This window comes from Oncorhynchus keta, chromosome 32 (assembly GCF_023373465.1).
Source record: "Oncorhynchus keta strain PuntledgeMale-10-30-2019 chromosome 32, Oket_V2, whole genome shotgun sequence".
In the NCBI taxonomy this organism is placed as follows: Eukaryota; Metazoa; Chordata; class Actinopteri; order Salmoniformes; family Salmonidae; genus Oncorhynchus; species Oncorhynchus keta.
Genome location: NC_068452.1, coordinates 16825250 through 16846063, shown reverse-complemented (window position 1 = coordinate 16846063; position 20814 = coordinate 16825250). Strand labels below are relative to the sequence as shown.

General features: G+C 38.5%; 3 protein-coding genes across 3 annotated transcripts in view; 2 read left to right on the top strand and 1 right to left on the bottom strand.

Annotated features, from left to right (window-relative positions):
* Positions 1-13127, bottom strand: part of LOC118380663 (interferon a3-like) — a 40446-nt gene extending 27319 nt beyond the window's left edge. Inside the window, exon 1 of the mRNA XM_052490708.1 lies at positions 12850-13127. Within this exon, the coding sequence (XP_052346668.1) occupies positions 12850-12893 (44 nt within the window). The 5' untranslated portion in view covers positions 12894-13127. The remainder of the gene's footprint in view (positions 1-12849) is intronic.
* Positions 81-8728, top strand: LOC127914471 (interferon beta-like). Its single transcript, XM_052490706.1, has 5 exons — positions 81-217; positions 315-401; positions 533-682; positions 932-1021; positions 8475-8728. Exons 1-5 carry the CDS (start codon positions 92-94, stop codon positions 8580-8582), a joined length of 561 nt encoding a protein of 186 aa, XP_052346666.1. The 5' UTR covers positions 81-91; the 3' UTR covers positions 8583-8728.
* Positions 13128-14936: 1809 nt separating the features above from the next.
* LOC127914470 (interferon beta-like) lies at positions 14937-16111 on the top strand. Its single transcript, XM_052490705.1, has 5 exons — positions 14937-15073; positions 15170-15256; positions 15388-15537; positions 15795-15884; positions 15989-16111. The coding sequence occupies exons 1-5, from the start codon at positions 14948-14950 to the stop codon at positions 16094-16096; spliced, it is 561 nt and encodes a 186-aa protein (XP_052346665.1). The 5' UTR covers positions 14937-14947; the 3' UTR covers positions 16097-16111.
* The last annotated feature ends 4703 nt before the right edge of the window (positions 16112-20814 follow it).

Sequence of the window (20814 nt, the reverse complement as noted above, 5' to 3'; positions counted from 1 at the left end):
CATTGATTCAGGCTTCAATTAATTAATTATTTTCAGGATTATATTCAACTAACAATGACCATCTGTTGCAGATCATCTAACTACCATAAGAATGGCAATTCAGACTATCACTTGGATGAGCGCCTTCCTCTGCCTCGTGCAAGTGTTCTCGATGCCCATGCCTTGCCAGCTACAAGGACAGCTGGTGCGAACAACCCACAACCTACTGAGAGACATGGTACATTTTTTTTATTTACTTTTGTTTTGAGATGTATTCTCCAACTATGTTTAACTGAAGAGCTCAACATGAGAAATGTGTTGTCTCTTTCTTTCAGGGGGGTCATTTTCCTCTGGAGTGCCTGCAAGAGAATGTCTTCATGGCATTCCCAGCCACCTCATTTGCAACCTCCGGGGCGCCACAGGTAAGGGCGAGCGAGCATATTCAAGAGTTCTTTACAGCATGAAAGAGTATTTGCAACCGTTAGGATCAGAAAGTAGAACACTTTACACGGCCATTTATGTTAATTGAAATTATTGTTGTTGTCCGTTTCAGTTGAGCAGCAGTGCTGCTAAGGCTATTTACGAGACATTGAAGAACATCGACACATTGTTCGGAACTGACGAACTGCCGACAATGTGGGACCAACAGAAGTTGGAGTATTTTCAGAACATTATCTACCGTCAGATTGAAGAGAGCGAGTGTGTGAGTAGGCCAATACAGATAGCTTAACTGTTTAAGTGTGGTATGGGGACATTTTAATTATTTTATTATTGTGTCAGATGATGGGGAGTGTGGATAAACGTGATTATCTGGTCAGGGCAAAGGTGCTGAATACCTACTTTAGGAACATCGCGGCTGTCCTAAAATAAAAAGTAGGGTACAAGCAAATGCACTATAATGGATGCATTTTAATTATTATTCATCGCCTGCCTCTTTCTTCCTTTCTGGCAGATGAGCAGTGTGGATACAAGTGATTATCCCATCAGGGCAGAGGGCCTGAAGACATACTTTGGGAACATTGCAGCAGTTTTAAAAGAAAAGGTAGGATATAGGTTGAAAACAAATAGACACATTGTTTTGATAATATCTCTACATAGGATAATATTACCCTACATTGCCCTAACAATTTATTTTTATTTTCACAGAATTTCAGTTACTGTGCCTGGGAAGTGGTTCGAAAAGAGCTCCTGTACACCCTTGAATTCATTCTGAAACACACCTCTGACAGCCTTCTGTGGTCCAACAGAACATGAATTTGAACTTGCAGATCTTTTTTTACTAATTTGTTTTACAATTGTGCTTGATTTTTAAAGCCTTCTATTCTACAATCATGCAATGTGCAATGTCAAACAGCAATATTATAAATGTATTTATTTATTTATCAAGGTTATTTATTGATGTAGGCCAACTTATATATTTATTTATTTATTTATCAACGTTATTTATTGATGTAGGCCTACTTATATATTTATTTATTTATTTATCAAGGTTATTTATTGATGTAGGCCTATTTATGAATCTATTTTTCTATGTGAAAATCGTGCCTTTTGTTGCTCTTCGTCAAATGTTAAGTTAATAAAATAAAAAATACTTTTAAATATTGGTAATCTGAGTGCTCATTCTGTATCCAAGTCCAAGGTTTGATTTTATGTAGTTATTTTATATTTCACCTTTATTTAACCAGGTAGGCCAGTTGAGAACAAGTTATCATTTACAACTGCGACACTGGCAAAATAAAGCAAAGCAGTGCGACAAAAACAACAACACAGAGTTACACATAAACAAACGTACAGTCAATAACACAATAGAAAAATCTATGTGCAGTGTGTGCAAATGTAGAAGAGTATGGGAGATAAGGCAATAAACAGGCCATAGAGGCGAAATAATTACAATTTAGCATTAACAATGGAGTGATAGACGTGCAGATGATGATGTGCAAGTAGAGATACTGGGGTGCAAACGAGCAAGAGGGTAAGTAATAATATGGGGATGAGTTAGTTTGGTTTGCTATTTACAGATTGGCTGTGTACAGCTTCAGTGATCGGTAAGCTGCTCTGACAGCTGATGCTTAAAGTTAGAGAGGGAGACATGTGTCTCCAGCTTCAGTGATTTTTGCAATTAATTCCAGTCATTGGCAGCACAGAACTGGAAGGAATGGCGGCTCAAGCAAATGTTGGCTTTGGGGATGACCAGTGAAATATACCTGCATATACCTGCTGGAGGCCGTGCTCAGGGTGGGTGTTGCTGTGGTGACCAGTGATCTGGGATAAGGCGGGACTTTACCAAGCAAAAACGTATAGATAACCTGGAGCCAGTGGGTTTGGCAACGAATATGTAGTGAGGGCCAGCCAACGAGAGCATACAGGTCGCAGTGGTGGGTAGTATATGGGGCTTTGGTGACAAAACGGATGGCGCTGTGATAGACTACATCCAGTTTGCTAAGTAGAGTGTAGGAGGATATTTAGTAAATGACATCGCCGAAGTCAAGGATTGGTAGGATAGTCAGTTTTATGAGGGTATGTTTGGTGGCATGGGTGATGGAGGCTTTGTTGTGAAGTAGGACGCCGATTCTAGATTTAATTTTGGGTTGGAGATGCTTAATGTGAGTCTGGAAGGAGAGTTTACAGGCTAACCAGACACCTAGGTATTTGTAGTTGTTTCACATATTCTAAGTCAAAACCGTCCAGAGTTGTGTTGCTATTAATGCAAGAGGGTGCGGCAGCAATCGATGGAAGAGCATGTACTTAGTTTTACTAGCAATTAAAAGCAGTTGGAGGCCACGGAAGCAGTGTTGTATTGCGTTGAAGCTTGTTTGGAGGTTTGTTAGCACAGTGTCCAAAGAAGGGCTAGATGTCTACAGAATGGTGTCGTCTGTGTAGAGGTGGATCAGAGAATCATCAGCAGCAAGAGCTACATCATTGATATATTCATAGAAAAGAGTCAGCCTAAGAATTGAACCTTGTGGCACCCCCATAGCGGACATTAAGATTTGTATTAAACACGCTCAGGACATATGCACGGATGGCAGTACAAGTAGTCCTATAGCTGGCACACCCTGGTTGAAGTATTTTGTGTTTCTCTTCATTTATTTGGTCAGGCCAGGGTGTGACATGGGTTTTTGTATGTAGTGGGATTGTAGCTTAGTGGGGTGTTCTAGGTAAGTCTATGGCTGTCTGAAGTGGTTCTCAATCAGAGGCAGGTGTTTATCTTTGTCTCTGATTGGGAACCATATTGAGGCAGCCATATTCTTTGGTTGTGTTGTGGGTGATTGTCCTGAGTGTCTTGATGCCCTTGTGATGTGTTAGTTGACACAAGTATAGGCTGTTTTCGGTTTTCGTTTCGTTTATTGTTTTGTAGTGTTTTTTGTATTGATTTGTGTTACGTTTATTTGATTAAACATGGATCGCAATATCCACGCTGCAGTTTGGTCCGACTCTCCTTCACCATTAGAAAACCATTAAAATAGCCTACTAATCCATAAAGGAAAGCCATTAAAACAAGTCAAATGTATCTTCTCAAAATGTAGATATATTCAAATGCATTTTTTCAATTAAGTGTGTTTTATCACTGGACAGGGCTGGCCTGTTTTGAACAGTGTACTTTGAGCACCTATACAAATTCCGTTCCAACCATGGAGATAGTATTACATTATTAGAATTGCTAATTCTACGGTTCCAACCGATCTATGAAATTGTGTTCCACAATCAATAACGTATTAGAAGTAATATTCGCCTAATAGAATGCAAAGGTGCACAGTGTATTCTGTTATCACGAAATGCATTGCTCCAATGTAATTCTTTGCATAGACACGTATAAAAACTGTTCACTATCTTTACGTTTTTCATGATTCATTTCACAATAGCATAGTTAAGAATCACCCGTTGAAAATTGGGGCTTATCAAGGGAATCGTTCAACCTTCTTCACAGTGTTTTCCCTGTACACCAAGTCAGAACCGAAGGATTAAAAAACGGGGCATATAAGCAGACAATGAACGATCTGAAAATATTCGATGATAACTTGTCTTACTCAAGAAAGCAAAAAAGAGACCATGTTTGTATGCAGCTTTATTAACTCAATCAATATTGTTGTTTTTCTACATTCTTTACAAACTGATATGTGAAACGTATTGATGCCAAAATAACAAGTAAAACAGGCAACAACAAAAAAAGTTAAACAAATGTACATTTTCGGCTGTTACGGCTAATCATTTTGTTGTTGTAGTTAAACATATGGGGCTCAAAACAGGTGGGTTACGGTTGGAAAACCGGTCGCCACTGGGTGGGTCCAATATCAAATGCTCTCGAATAGAGGCTACATTAATCTGAGCAAATTCTAAACCACCACAAATAGGATGCATTTCGCTGCCTCAAATCACTTATGAAACTGGGAACTTCCAAGCGCCTTTGTTGTGTCATATGATGCCTTGGCAATGCACCTGCTGTGGTTGAGTTGAGTGAAGACCTAAAATACATATATATATATATATATATATATATATATGATATGCTCTCCAGGAACACAGCGCATGCGCATGGGAGATCACGCGACTGGAGGTTCGCGACAACCTGGTGCAGTTCAAGAAATTCCTCGACATCAGAGTCAAGCCATGAGGAAGAAGAGGTCTGTTGGAAAACCACATAATCATCATTGGAGACATGTGACATGTTTCTGATCCCGGCTAATGGATTGACAGCTGATACACTGACTGAATGATTTATTTATAAACATGGTTGACTGACATGTGAAGGCGATGAAGTTATTCCTTTATAATCAAATCAAATAATTATTCTCTCATCATTTTTATTAATTCGTTTATATATTCAGTCATTCATCCTTTCATTCTTTCATGCATTCATTTGTTTATAGACTGACTTTTTAAAGGAGCAGTCTACTGTTCAAACAATACCAAAACGGTCAATGAACCACTATTTTTCTCAATAGCTGAGGATTGGGGTTGGAGAAAAGTAATCATTGTCAAAGAACTAAGGGTGAAAGGAATGTCCATCTACGAGATTAAAGTTATGGGCTAGTTTTAACTACATTTGGAAGCTGTACCGTGTTTTACCGACGTGTTTTACCTACGATAATGTTATCACAACACATTGGTAAATTGGTTTATTCTTGCAGGCCTGCTCGTCTCTACGAACGACGAAAACTTCAAATATTCATGCTCGCCTTTAAATGGTTGAGTATCTACCTGACTCTGTTCTGTTCTGCTTATACACCGCAGCATCCGATCTGTGCAGGTGGACGCAATTCATGCACTAGCACACACATTTTTTCACCTGTCCACTATTTGATGTGTACAATTTGATGCTCAATATATCTCATTATTAGACTTCAATTTATTGTATTTTATTATGGGACGTTTTATATAACCAATGCCTTCACTCTCTGTACCACAATGTTTCATTTGTGCATACTATTCCAATACAGTTCACTTTTTGATATTGATATGACTTTATTTCAGGGTTGACAATTTCTAGTTCTGTTTCCGTAAAGAAAAGTCGAGAGCATGTTTCCAGAGCATGTTTACAAGAACACACAGGTAAGATACTGAAGTGTATCATGTAGCAAGATTTGGATAGAATAAACTACAGAGTTTGATTTTTTTCCATTTCAAAATGATCAATTGGATGTCTTGTATGCGCTCCAGGAACACAGCGTATGAGCAGGTGAGATCGTGGGAGAGGAGCTTCGCTACAAACTGGTGCAGTTTAAAAAAATCCTTGACACCATGGTCAAGCTGTGACGAAGTCGACTGCAGAGTCAAGCGGTGAGGAAGAAGCGATCTGATGGACAACCTCATAATCATCATTGGAGATTGGGTGTCCTTGAGGCTGGCTAATAGATAGATGGATGATATTTTTACTGACTGACTATTTTATTTATTTGTGAAGGCTTTGTAATATTTTTTTATAACACTATTAATTGACAAAATACATGCATCTATTATTATATTGTTTTTTTTTCTCATTCATTTATATATCCAGTCATCCATTTATTCATCCATTCAGGCTTTCATGCATTTAGTTGTTTATAGGCAATCTACAGTTAAATTAAACACCATAGTGGTCACTCAACCACTATTCTGGTTCGAGAAAAGTAACCGCTGTCAGAGAGCTATTGATTCAAGTAATGACCATCCAAGAGATCAACATTATAGTTTCAAATACATTTTCAAATGACACAGTATTTGTTTAGATGTATATTGTTTCAAACAATGTCATAAAAAAAGTACATTTTGGGTTATTTTGAGGTAAGAGAGGTAAACTGAGCACATTAGGCCTTTAAAAGTTATTTATTCTCCAATAGTCAATAGGTAGCCTGTCTATCATTCATTTAAAAGTCCAAAATTGGATTTAGAAATCGCAGAAATTGCCCCTTTATCTCAGCATATCCAAGACGATGAAACTAAGTGTTGTTAGGAATTAGGATTTAGGTATTTTTCTACTAATCTTACGATAATGTTACCACAACAGAGCACATTAGTTTATATAGTCTCACGTCGGTAATAAATAGTCAAATGGTAATGTTAGCCTGATTCTTCAGATACAGACGTCATAAAATGCTGGTTGATTTGTATTTGATCATCAGTTATTATCAACAGTTTAATTGAAATGTATCGACATGAATGGGATTAGAGACAGAAGATGCAAACAGAACGAGATCAATATTAAATCAGCATCTCTCGCTCCCTCTGTCACATACACTCGCACGCACGCACGCACGCACGCACGCACACACACACACACACACACACACACACACACACACACACACACACACACACACACACACACACACACACACACACACACACACACACACCGAGAGAAACAAACAAACAATAAAATAGCAGTTTTGCGATTAACAAACAAACATGGTAGAAGGCCTTCCCTTAGTCCATAAAAGTGATATTAGTTTAATAATCGTGTTTATAAAAACATATAGAGGTCTACTGCATTCATTGTAAAGTTAAGGGGTCGATTCTCTCTCTCTCTCCCCCTCTCCCTCTCTCTCTCCTTCTCCTTCTCCTTCTCCTTTAAGCCTATGAGTTCATTTTTTTAACATACTTAGGACAATGTTCCTCCTATGAAGGAAAACTCGAAACATGATGAGAGGGAAGTGGAGCACACGAAAGGAGAAATCCGGTCTTGCGGTTCACGAGGCAAAACTTTCCCAAATTCATTCATTTCAACACTTAATTTAGAGAGACACCCTTTCACTTTTTGTACATCCATTCAATCCTCACTATTTAAGACAATCCGCAGATATGGGATCAGAACACAAACCAAATTCTGACTGGAGGAATTTTGCAATATACTGGCAACAGGTAAGTCAACAACATGCTATCATTTGATCATTGATTCAGGCTTCAATTAATTAATTATTTTCAGGATTATATTCAACTAACAATGACCATCTGTTGCAGATCATCTAACTACCATAAGAATGGCAATTCAGACTATCACTTGGATGAGCGCCTTCCTCTGCCTCGTGCAAGTGTTCTCGATGCCCATGCCTTGCCAGCTACAAGGACAGCTGGTGCGAACAACCCACAACCTACTGAGAGACATGGTACATTTTTTTTTACTTTTGTTTTGAGATGTATTCTCCAACTATGTTTAACTGAAGAGCTCAACATGAGAAATGTGTTTCTCTTTCTTTCAGGGGGGTCATTTTCCTCTGGAGTGCCTGCAAGAGAATGTCTTCATGGCATTCCCAGCCACCTCATTTGCAACCTCCGGGGCGCCACAGGTAAGGGCGAGCGAGCATATTCAAGAGTTCTTTACAGCATGAAAGAGTATTTGCAACCGTTGGGATTAGAAAGTAGAACACTTTACACGGCCATTTATGTTAATTGAAATTATTGTTATTGTCCGTTTCAGTTGAGCAGCAGTGCTGCTAAGGCTATTTACGAGACATTGAAGAACATCGACACATTGTTCGGAACTGACGAACTGCCGACAATGTGGGACCAACAGAAGTTGGAGTATTTTCAGAACATTATCTACCGTCAGATTGAAGAGAGCGAGTGTGTGAGTACCTACCTAGGCCAATACAGATAGCTTAACTGTTTAAGTGTGGTATGGTGACATTTTAATTATTTTATTATTGTGTCAGATGATGGGGAGTGTGGATAAACGTGATTATCTGGTCAGGGCAAAGGTGCTGAATACCTACTTTAGGAACATCGCGGCTGTCCTAAAATAAAAAGTAGGGTACAAGCAAATGCACTATAATGGATGCAGTTTAATTATTATTCATCGCCTGCCTCTTTCTTCCTTTCTGGCAGATGAGCAGTGTGGATACAAGTGATTATCCCATCAGGGCAGAGGGCCTGAAGACATACTTTGTGAACATTGCAGCAGTTTTAAAAGAAAAGGTGGGATATAGGTTGAAAACAAATAGACACATTGTTTTGATAATATCCCTACATAGGATAATATTACTCTACATTGCCCTAACCATTTATTTTTATTTTCACAGAATTTCAGTTACTGCGCCTGGGAAGTGGTTCGAAAAGAGCTCCTGTACACCCTTGAATTCATTCTGAAACACACCTCTGACAGCCTTCTGTGGTCCAACAGAACATGAATTTGAACTTGCAGATCTTTTTTTACTAATTTGTTTAACAATTGTGCCTGATTTTTAAAGCCTTCTATTCTACAATCATGCAATGTGCAATGTCAAACAGCAATATTATAAATGTATTTATTTATTTATCAACGTTATTTATTGATGTAGGCCTACTTATATATTTATTTATTTATCAACGCTATTTATTGATGTAGGCCTACTTATATATTTATTTATTTATTTATTTATTTATCAAGGTTATTTATTGATGTAGGCCTATTTATGAATCTATTTATCTATTTGAAAATCGTGCCTTTTGTTGCTCTTCATCAAATGTTAAGTTACTAAAATAAAAAATACTTTTAAATATTGGTAATCTGAGTGCTCATTCTGTATCCAAGTCCAAGGTGTGATTTTATGTAGTTCTTTTATATTTCACCTTTATTTAACCAGGTAGGCCAGTTGAGAACAAGTTATCATTTACAACTGCGACACTGGCAAAATAAAGCAAAGCAGTGCGACAAAAACAACAACACAGAGTTACACATAAACAAACGTACAGTCAATAACACAATAGAAAAATCTATGTGCAGTGTGTGCAAATGTAGAAGAGTATGGGAGATAAGGCAATAAACAGGCCATGGAGGCGAAATAATTACAAATTAGCATTAACAATGGAGTGATAGACGTGCAGATGATGATGTGCAAGTAGAGATACTGGGGTGCAAAAGAGCAAGAAGGTAAGTAATAATATGGGGATGAGTTAGTTTGGTTTGCTATTTACATATTGGCTGTGTACAGCTTCAGTGATCGGTAAGCTGCTCTGACAGCTGATGCTTAAAGTTAGAGAGGGAGACATGTGTCTTCAGCTTCAGTGATTTTTGCAATTAATTCTAGTCATTGGCAGCAGAGAACTGGAAGGAATGGCGGCTCAAGCAAATGTTGGCTTTGGGGATGACCAGTGAAATATACCTGCATATACCTGCTGGAGGCCGTGCTCAGGGTGGGTGTTACTATGGTGACCAGTGATCTGGGATAAGGCAGGACTTTACCGAGCAAAAACGTATAGATAACCTGGAGCCAGTGGGTCTGGCAACGAATATGTAGTGAGGGCCAGCCAACGAGAGCATACAGGTCGCAGTGATGGGTAGTATATGGGGCTTTGGTGACAAAACGGATGGCGCTGTGATAGACTACATCCAGTTTGCTAAGTAGAGTGTAGGAGGATATTTAGTAAATGACATCGCCGAAGTCAAGGATTGGTAGGATAGTCAGTTTTATGAGGGTATGTTTGGTGGCATGGGTGATGGAGGCTTTGTTGTGAAGTAGGACGCCGATTCTAGATTTAATTTTGGGTTGGAGATGCTTAATGTGAGTCTGGAAGGAGAGTTTACAGGCTAACCAGACACCTAGGTATTTGTAGTTGTTTCACATATTCTAAGTCAAAACCGTCCAGAATCGTGTTGCTATTAATGCAAGAGGCAGCGGCAGCAATCGATGGAAGAGCATGCACTTAGTTTTACTAGCAATTAAAAGCAGTTGGGAGGCCACGGAAGGAGTGTTGTATGGCGTTGAAGCTCGTTTGGAGGTTTGTTAGCACAGTGTCCAAAGAAGGGCTAGATGTCTACAGAATGGTGTCGTCTGTGTAGAGGTGGATCAGAGAATCATCAGCAGCAAGAGCTACATCATTGATATATTCATAGAAAAGAGTCAGCCTTAGAATTTAACCTTATGGCACCCCCATAGCGGACATTAAGATTTGTATTAAACACGCTCAGGACATATGCACGGATGGCAGTACAATTAGTCCTATAGCCTACTAATCCATAAAGGAAAGACATTAAAACAAGTCAAATGTATCTTCTCAAAATGTAGATATATTCAAATGCCTTTTTTCAATTAAGTGTGTTTTATCACTGGACAGGGCTGGCCTGTTTTGAACAGTGTACTTTGAGCACCTATACAACTTCCGTTCCAACCATGGAGATAGTATTACATTATTAGAATTGCTAATTCTACGGTTTCAACCCATCTATGAAATTGTGTTCCACATTCAATAACGTATAAGAATTAATATTCGCCTAATAGAATGCAAAGGTTCACAGTGTATTCTGTTATCACGAAATGCATTGCTCCAATGTAATTCTTTGTATAGACATGTATGAAAACTGTTCACTGTCTTTACGTTTTTCATGATTCATTTCACAATAGCATAATTAAGAATCACCCGTTGAAAATTGGGGCTTATCAAGGGAATCATTCAACCTTCTTCACAGTGTTTTCCCTGTACACCAAGTCAGAACCGAAGGATTACAAAAAGGGGAATATAAGCAGACAATGAACGATCTGAAAATATTCGATGATAACTTGTCTTACTCAAGAAAGCAAAAAGAGACCATGTTTGTATGCAGCTTTATTAACTCAATCATTATTGTCGTTTTCTACATTCTTTACAAACTGATATGTGAAACTTATTGATGCCAAAATAACAAGTAAAACAGGCAACAACAAAAAAAAGGTAAACAAATGTACATTTTCTGCTGTTACGGCTAATCTTTTTGTTGTTGTAGTTAAACATATGGGGCTCAAAACAGGTGGGGTACGGTTGGAAAACCGGTCTCGAATAGAGGCTACATTCATCTGAGCAAATTCTAAATCACCACAAATAGGATGCATTTCGCTGCCTCAAATCACATATGAAACTGGGAACTTCCAAGCGCCTTTGTGGTGTCATATGACGCCTTGGCAGCGCACCTGCTGTGGTTGAGTGGAGTGAAGACATAAAATACATATATATCTATATATAATATGCTCTCCAGGAACACAACGCATGCGCATGGGAGATCACGCGAGTGGAGGTTCGCGACAACCTGGTGCAGTTCAAGAAATTCCTCGACATCAGAGTCAAGCCATGAGGAAGAAGAGGTCTGTTGGAAAACCACATAATCATCATTGGAGACATGTGACATGTTTCTGATCCCGGCTAATAGATTGACAGCTGATATATTTACTGACTGAATAATTTCTTTATAAACATGGTTGACTGACATGTATATGTGGAGGCTATGAAGTTATTCCTTTATAATCAAATCAAATAATTATTCTCTCATCATTTGTATTAATTCGTTTATATATTCAGTCATTCATCCTTTCATTCTTTCATGCATTCATTTGTTTATAGACTGACTTTTTTAAAGGAGCAGTCTGCTGTTCAAACAACACTAAAACGGTCAATGAACCGCTATTTTTCTCAATAGCTGAGGATTGGGGTTGGAGAAAAGTAATCATTGTCAAAGAACTAAGGACGAAAGGAATGTCCATCTACGAGATTAAAGTTATGGGCTAGTTTTAACTACATTTGGAAGCTGTACCGTGTTTTACCGACGTGTTTTACCTACGATAATGTTATCACAACACATTGGTAAATTGGTTTATTCTTGCAGGCCTGCTCGTCTCTACGAACGACGGAGAATTCAAATATTCATGCTCGCCTTTAAATGGTTGAGTATCTACCTGACTGTTCTGTTCTGCTTATACACCGCAGCATCCGATCTGTGCAGGTGGACGCAATTCATGCACTAGCACACACATTTTTGCACCTGTCCACTATTTGATGTGTACAATTTGATGCTCAATATATCTCATTATTAGACCTCAATTTATTGTATTTTATTATGGGACGTTTTATATAACCAATGCCTTCACTCTCTGTACCACAATGTTTCATTTGTGCATACTATTCCAATACAGTTCACGTTTTGATATTGATATGACTTTATTTCAGGGTTGACCATTTCTAGTTCTGTTTCCGTAAAGAAAAGTCGAGAGCATGTTTCCAGAGCATGTTTACAAGAACACACAGGTAAGATACTGAAGTGTATCATGTAGCAAGATTTGGATAGAATAAACTACAGAGTTTGATTTTTTTCCATTTCAAAATGATCAATTGGAAGTTTAACCATGGAATTTATGAGACATCCTCATGTCTAAAACGATGTTTTCTATTATACAGAGCGAGGACGTCTCTGTGGTTGCATTAGAGTCTTTGGAATATATGTCCCACTTATTTAACAGCCTGACTCCTTTCACATGGAACAAAGAAACACTGAACCTGTTCAAAAACAGATGACCTAGTTAAGTTAAGAAATTGGAGGGATGCGTAAATTGTAGCCTAAATTATATTTGGGGGGCAGACAATAATTGGCATAGGTCTTTATTTTGTGATTTAATCTAAGCGCTATATTTTTTTTCTGTATTTTTCTTTAGACGGAACTAATTCACTCACAACCATTTTATATTGTCTTCAGGTCGGGTGTGGTGTTGGGGCATCCTCTGGAGATGGAGGGTCAGTGACTTCAGGCAAAGGGTCTCTGAAAACGTATTTCATCAAGCTGAACACAATCTTGAAACAGAAGGTTTTCAATATCAAATGCACTCGAAAATAGGCTAAATTAATCGGAGGAAAAGTTCTAGATCACCACAAATCGGAGGAATTTCGCTGAAACTTGGAACTTCCAAGCGCCGTTTTTGTGTGTCGTCGGGTGCGTTGGCGCAGCACCTGTTGTGGTTGAGTTGACTGAAAAAAATGCATGTCTTGTATGCGCTCCAGGAACACAGCGTATGAGCACGTGAGATCGTGGGAGAGGAGCTTCGCTACAAACTGGTGCAGTTAAAAAAATTCCTTGACACCATGATCAAGCTGTGACGAAGTCGACTGCAGAGTCAAGCGGTGAGGAAGAAGCGATCTGATGGACAACCTCATAATCATCATTGGAGATTGGATGTCCTTGAGGCTGACTAATAGATAGATGGATGATATTTTTACTGACTGACTGTTTTATTTATTTGTGAAGGCTTTGTAATATTTTTTTATTCTATTAATTGACAAAATACATGCATCTATTATTACATTGTTTTTTTCTTCATTCATTTATATATTCAGTCATCCATTTATTCATCCATTCAGGCTTTCATGCATTTAGTTGTTTATAGGCAATCTACAGTTAAATTAAACACCATAGTGGTCACTCAACCACTATTCTGGTTCGAGAAAAGTAACCGCTGTCAGAGAGCTATTGATTCAAGTAATGACCATCCAAGAGATCAACATTATAGTTTCAAATACATTTTCAAGTTACACAGTGTTTGTTTAGATGTATATTGTTTCAAACAATGTCATAAAAAAATACATTTTGGGTTATTTTGAGGTAAGAGCGGTAAACTGAGCACATTAGGCCTTTAAAAGTTATTTATTCTCCAAGAGTCAATAGGTATCCTGTCTATCATTCATTTAAAAGTCCAAAATTGGATGTAGAAATCGCAGAAATTGCCCCTTTATCTCAGCATATCCAAGACGATGAAACTAAGTGTTGTTAGGAATTAGGATTTAGGTATTTTTCTACTAATCTTACGATAATGTTACCACAACAGAGCACATTAGTTTATATAGTCTCTCGTCGGTAATAAATAGTCAAATGGTAATGTTAGCCTGATTCTTCAGATACAGACGTCATAAAATGCTGGTTGATTTGTATTTGATCATCAGTTATTGTCAACAGTTTAATTGAAGTGTATCGACATGAATGGGATTAGAGATAGAAGATGCAAACAGAACGAGATCAATATTAAATCAGCATCTCTCGCTCCCTCTGTCACATACACTCGCACGCACGCCCGCACGCACGCACGCACGCAGACACACACACACACACACACACACACACACACACACACACACACACACACACACACACACACACCGAGAGAAACAAACAAACAATAAAATAGCAGTTTTGTGATTAACAAACAAACATGGTAGAAGGCCTTCCCTTAGTCCATAAAAGTGATATTAGTTTAATAATCGTGTTTATAAAAACATATAGAGGTCTACTGCATTCATTGTAAAGTTAAGGGGTCGATTCTCTCTCTCTCTCCCCCTCTCCCTCTCTCTCTCCTTCTCCTTCTCCTTCTCCTTTAAGCCTATGAGTTCATTTTTTTAACATACTTAGGACAATGTTCCTCCTATGAAGGAAAACTCGAAACATGATGAGAGGGAAGTGGAGCACACGAAAAGAGAAATCCGGTCTTGCGGTTCACGAGGCAAAACTTTCCCCAATTCATTCATTTCAACACTTAATTTAGAGAGACACCCTTTCACTTTTTGTACATCCATTCAATCCTCACTATTTAAGACAATCCGCAGATATGGGATCAGAACACAAACCAAATTCTGACTGGAGGAATTTTGCAATATACTGGCAACAGGTAAGTCAACAACATGCTATCATTTGATCATTGATTCAGGCTTCAATTAATTAATTATTTTCAGGATTATATTCAACTAACAATGACCATCTGTTGCAGATCATCTAACTACCATAAGAATGGCAATTCAGACTATCACTTGGATGAGCGCCTTCCTCTGCCTCGTGCAAGTGTTCTCGATGCCCATGCCTTGCCAGCTACAAGGACAGCTGGTGCGAACAACCCACAACCTACTGAGAGACATGGTACATTTTTTTATTTACTTTTGTTTTGAGATGTATTCTCCAACTATGTTTAACTGAAGAGCTCAACATGAGAAATGTGTTGTCTCTTTCTTTCAGGGGGGTCATTTTCCTCTGGAGTGCCTGCAAGAGAATGTCTTCATGGCATTCCCAGCCACCTCATTTGCAACCTCCGGGGCGCCACAGGTAAGGGCGAGCGAGCATATTCAAGAGTTCTTTACAGCATGAAAGAGTATTTGCAACCGTTGGGATTAGAAAGTAGAACACTTTACACGGCCATTTATGTTAATTGCAATTATTGTTATTGTCCGTTTCAGTTGAGCAGCAGTGCTGCTAAGGCTATTTACGAGACATTGAAGAACATCGACACATTGTTCGGAACTGACGAACTGCCGACAATGTGGGACCAACAGAAGTTGGAGTATTTTCAGAACATTATCTACCGTCAGATTGAAGAGAGCGAGTGTGTGAGTACCTACCTAGGCCAATACAGATAGCTTAACTGTTTAAGTGTGGTATGGTGACATTTTAATTATTTTATTATTGTGTCAGATGATGGGGAGTGTGGATAAACGTGATTATCTGGTCAGGGCAAAGGTGCTGAATACCTACTTTAGGAACATCGCGGCTGTCCTAAAATAAAAAGTAGGGTACAAGCAAATGCACTATAATGGATGCATTTTAATTATTATTCATCGCCTGCCTCTTTCTTCCTTTCTGGCAGATGAGCAGTGTGGATACAAGTGATTATCCCATCAGGGCAGAGGGCCTGAAGACATACTTTGTGAACATTGCAGCAGTTTTAAAAGAAAAGGTAGGATATAGGTTGAAAACAAATAGACACATTGTTTTGATAATATCCCTACATAGGATAATATTACTCTACATTGCCCTAACCATTTATTTTTATTTTCACAGAATTTCAGTTACTGCGCCTGGGAAGTGGTTCGAAAAGAGCTCCTGTACACCCTTGAATTCATTCTGAAACACACCTCTGACAGCCTTCTGTGGTCCAACAGAACATGAATTTGAACTTGCAGATCTTTTTTTACTAATTTGTTTAACAATTGTGCCTGATTTTAAAGCCTTCTATTCTACAATCATGCAATGTGCAATGTCAAACAGCAATATTATAAATGTATTTATTTATTTATCAACGTTATTTATTGATGTAGGCCTACTTATATATTTATTTATTTATCAACGCTATTTATTGATGTAGGCCTACTTATATATTTATTTATTTATTTATCAAGGTTATTTATTGATGTAGGCCTATTTATGAATCTATTTATCTATTTGAAAATCGTGCCTTTTGTTGCTCTTCATCAAATGTTAAGTTACTAAAATAAAAAATACTTTTAAATATTGGTAATCTGAGTGCTCATTCTGTATCCAAGTCCAAGGTGTGATTTTATGTAGTTATTTTATATTTCACCTTTATTTAACCAGGTAGGCCAGTTGAGAACAAGTTATCATTTACAACTGCGACACTGGCAAAATAAAGCAAAGCAGTGCGACAAAAACAACAACACAGAGTTACACATAAACAAACGTACAGTCAATAACACAATAGAAAAATCTATGTGCAGTGTGTGCAAATGTAGAAGAGTATGGGAGATAAGGCAATAAACAGGCCATGGAGGCGAAATAATTACAAATTAGCATTAACAATGGAGTGATAGACGTGCAGATGATGATGTGCAAGTAGAGATACTGGGGTGCAAAAGAGCAAGAAGGTAAGTAATAATATGGGGATGAGTTAGTTTGGTTTGCTATTTACATATTGGCTGTGTACAGCTTCAGTGATCGGTAAGCTGCTCTGACAGCTGATGCTTAAAGTTAGAGAGGGAGACATGTGTCTTCAGCTTCAGTGATTTTTGCAATTAATTCCAGTCATTGGCAGCAGAGAACTGGAAGGAATGGCGGCTCAAGCAAATGTTGGCTTTGGGGATGACCAGTGAAATATACCTGCATATACCTGCTGGAGGCCGTGCTCAGGGTGGGTGTTACTATGGTGACCAGTGATCTGGGATAAGGCGGGACTTTACCGAGCAAAAACGTATAGATAACCTGGAGCCAGTGGGTCTGGCAACGAATATGTAGTGAGGGCCAGCCAACGAGAGCATACAGGTCGCAGTGATGGGTAGTATATGGGGCTTTGGTGACAAAACGGATGGCGCTGTGATAGACTACATCCAGTTTGCTAAGTAGAATGTAGGAGGATATTTAGTAAATGACATCGCCGAAGTCAAGGATTGGTAGGATAGTCAGTTTTATGAGGGTATGTTTGGTGGCATGGGTGATGGAGGCTTTGTTGTGAAGTAGGACGCCGATTCTAGATTTAATTTTGGGTTGGAGATGCTTAATGTGAGTCTGGAAGGAGAGTTTACAGGCTAACCAGACACCTAGGTATTTGTAGTTGTTTCACATATTCTAAGTCAAAACCGTCCAGAATCGTGTTGCTATTAATGCAAGAGGCAGCGGCAGCAATCGATGGAAGAGCATGCACTTAGTTTTACTAGCAATTAAAAGCAGTTGGGAGGCCACGGAAGGAGTGTTGTATGGCGTTGAAGCTCGTTTGGAGGTTTGTTAGCACAGTGTCCAAAGAAGGGCTAGATGTCTACAGAATGGTGTCGTCTGTGTAGAGGTGGATCAGAGAATCATCAGCAGCAAGAGCTACATCATTGATATATTCATAGAAAAGAGTCAGCCTTAGAATTTAACCTTATGGCACCCCCATAGCGGACATTAAGATGTGTATTAAACACGCTCAGGACATATGCACGGATGGCAGTACAATTAGTCCTATAGCCTACTAATCCATAAAGGAAAGACATTAAAACAAGTCAAATGTATCTTCTCAAAATGTAGATATATTCAAATGCCTTTTTTCAATTAAGTGTGTTTTATCACTGGACAGGGCTGGCCTGTTTTGGACAGAGCTGGCCTGTTTTGAACAGTGTACTTTGAGCACCTATACAACTTCCGTTCCAACCATGGATATAGTATTACATTATTAGAATTGCTAATTCTACGGTTCCAACCCATCTATGAAATTGTGTTCCACAATCAATAACGTATTAGAAGTAATATTCGCCTAATAGAATGCAAAGGTGCACAGTGTATTCTGTTATCACGAAATGCATTGCTCCAATGTAATTCTTTGTATAGACATGTATGAAAACTGTTCACTGTCTTTACGTTTTTCATGATTCATTTCACAATAGCATAATTAAGAATCACCCGTTGAAAATTGGGGCTTATCAAGGGAATCATTCAACCTTCTTCACAGTGTTTTCCCTGTACACCAAGTCAGAACCGAAGGATTACAAAAAGGGGAATATAAGCAGACAATGAACGATCTGAAAATATTCGATGATAACTTGTCTTACTCAAGAAAGCAAAAAAGAGACCATGTTTGTATGCAGCTTTATTAACTCAATCATTATTGTTGTTTTTCTACATTCTTTACAAACTGATATGTGAAACTTATTGATGCCAAAATAACAAGTAAAACAGGCAACAACAAAAAAAAGGTAAACAAATGTACATTTTCTGCTGTTACGGCTAATCTTTTTGTTGTTGTAGTTAAACATATGGGGCTCAAAACAGGTGGGGTACGGTTGGAAAACCGGTCTCGAATAGAGGCTACATTCATCTGAGCAAATTCTAAATCACCACAAATAGGATGCATTTCGCTGCCTCAAATCACATATGAAACTGGGAACTTCCAAGCGCCTTTGTGGTGTCATAGGACGCCTTGGCAGCGCACCTGCTGTGGTTGAGTGGAGTGAAGACATAAAATACACATATATATATATAATATGCTCTCCAGGAACACAACGCATGCGCATGGGAGATCACGCGAGTGGAGGTTCGCGACAACCTGGTGAAGTTCAAGAAATTCCTCGACATCAGAGTCAAGCCATGAGGAAGAAGAGGTCTGTTGGAAAACCACATAATCATCATTGGAGACATGTGACATGTTTCTGATCCCGGCTAATAGATTGACAGCTGATATATTTACTGACTGAATCATTTCTTTATAAACATGGTTGACTGACATGTATATGTGGAGGCTATGAAGTTATTCCTTTATAATCAAATCAAATAATTATTCTCTCATCATTTTTATTAATTCGTTAATATATTCAGTCATTCATCCTTTCATTCTTTCATGCATTCATTTGTTTATAGACTGACTTTTTTAAAGGAGCAGTCTGCTGTTCAAACAACACCAAAACGGTCAATGAACCGCTATTTTTCTCAATAGCTGAGGATTGGGGTTGGAGAAAAGTAATCATTGTCAAAGAACTAAGGATGAAAGGAATGTCCATCTACGAGATTAAAGTTATGGGCTAGTTTTAACTACATTTGGAAGCTGTACAGTGTTTTACCGACGTGTTTTACCTACGATAATGTTATCACAACACATTGGTAAATTGGTTTATTCTTGCAGGCCTGCTCGTCTCTACGAACGAGGAAAAATTCAAATATTCATGCTCGCCTTTAAATGGTTGAGTATCTACCTGACTCTGTTCTGTTCTGCTTATACACCGCAGCATCCGATCTGTGCAGGTGGACGCAATTCATGCACTAGCACACACATTTTTGCACCTGTCCACTATTTGATGTGTACAATTTGATGCTCAATATATCTCATTATTAGACCTCAATTTATTGTATTTTATTATGGGACGTTTTATATAACCAATGCCTTCACTCTCTGTACCACAATGTTTCATTTGTGCATACTATTCCAATACAGTTCACGTTTTGATATTGATATGACTTTATTTCAGGGTTGACAATTTCCAGTTCTGTTTCCGTAAAGAAAAGTCGAGAGCATGTTTCCAGAGCATGTTTACAAGAACACACAGGTAAGATACTGAAGTGTATCATGTAGCAAGATTTGGATAGAATAAACTACAGAGTTTGATTTTTTTCCATTTCAAAATGATCAATTGGAAGTTTGACCATGGAATTTATGAGACATCCTCATGTCTAAAACGATGTTTTCTATTATACAGAGCGAGGACGTCTCTGTGGTTGCATTAGAGTCTTTGGAATATATGACCCAATTATTTAACAGCCTGACTCCTTTCACATGGAACAAAGAAACACTGAACCTGTTCAAAAACAGATGACCTAGTTAAGTTAAGAAATTGGAGGGATGCGTAAGTTGTAGCCTAAATTATATTTGGGGGGCAGACAATAATTGGCATAGGTCTTTATTTTGTGATTTAATCTAAGCGCTATATTTTTTTCTGTATTTTTCTTTAGACGGAACTAATTCACTCACAACCATTTTATATTGTCTTCAGGTCGGGTGTGGTGTTGGTGCATCCTCTGGAGATGGAGGGTCAGTGACTTCAGGCAAAGGGTCTCTGAAAACGTATTTCATCAAGCTGAACACAATCTTGAAACAGAAGGTTTACAATATCAAATGCACTCGAAAATAGGCTAAATTAATCGGAGGAAAAGTTCTAGATCACCACAAATCGGAGGAATTTCGCTGAAACTTGGAACTTCCAAGCGCCGTTTTTGTGTGTCGTCGGATGCGTTGGCGCAGCACCTGTTGTGGTTGAGTTGACTGAAAAAAATGCATGTCTTGTATGCGCTCCAGGAACACAGCGTATGAGCACGTGAGATCGTGGGAGAGGAGCTTCGCTACAAACTGGTGCAGTTAAAAAAATTCCTTGACACCATGGTCAAGCTGTGACGAAGTCGACTGCAGAGTC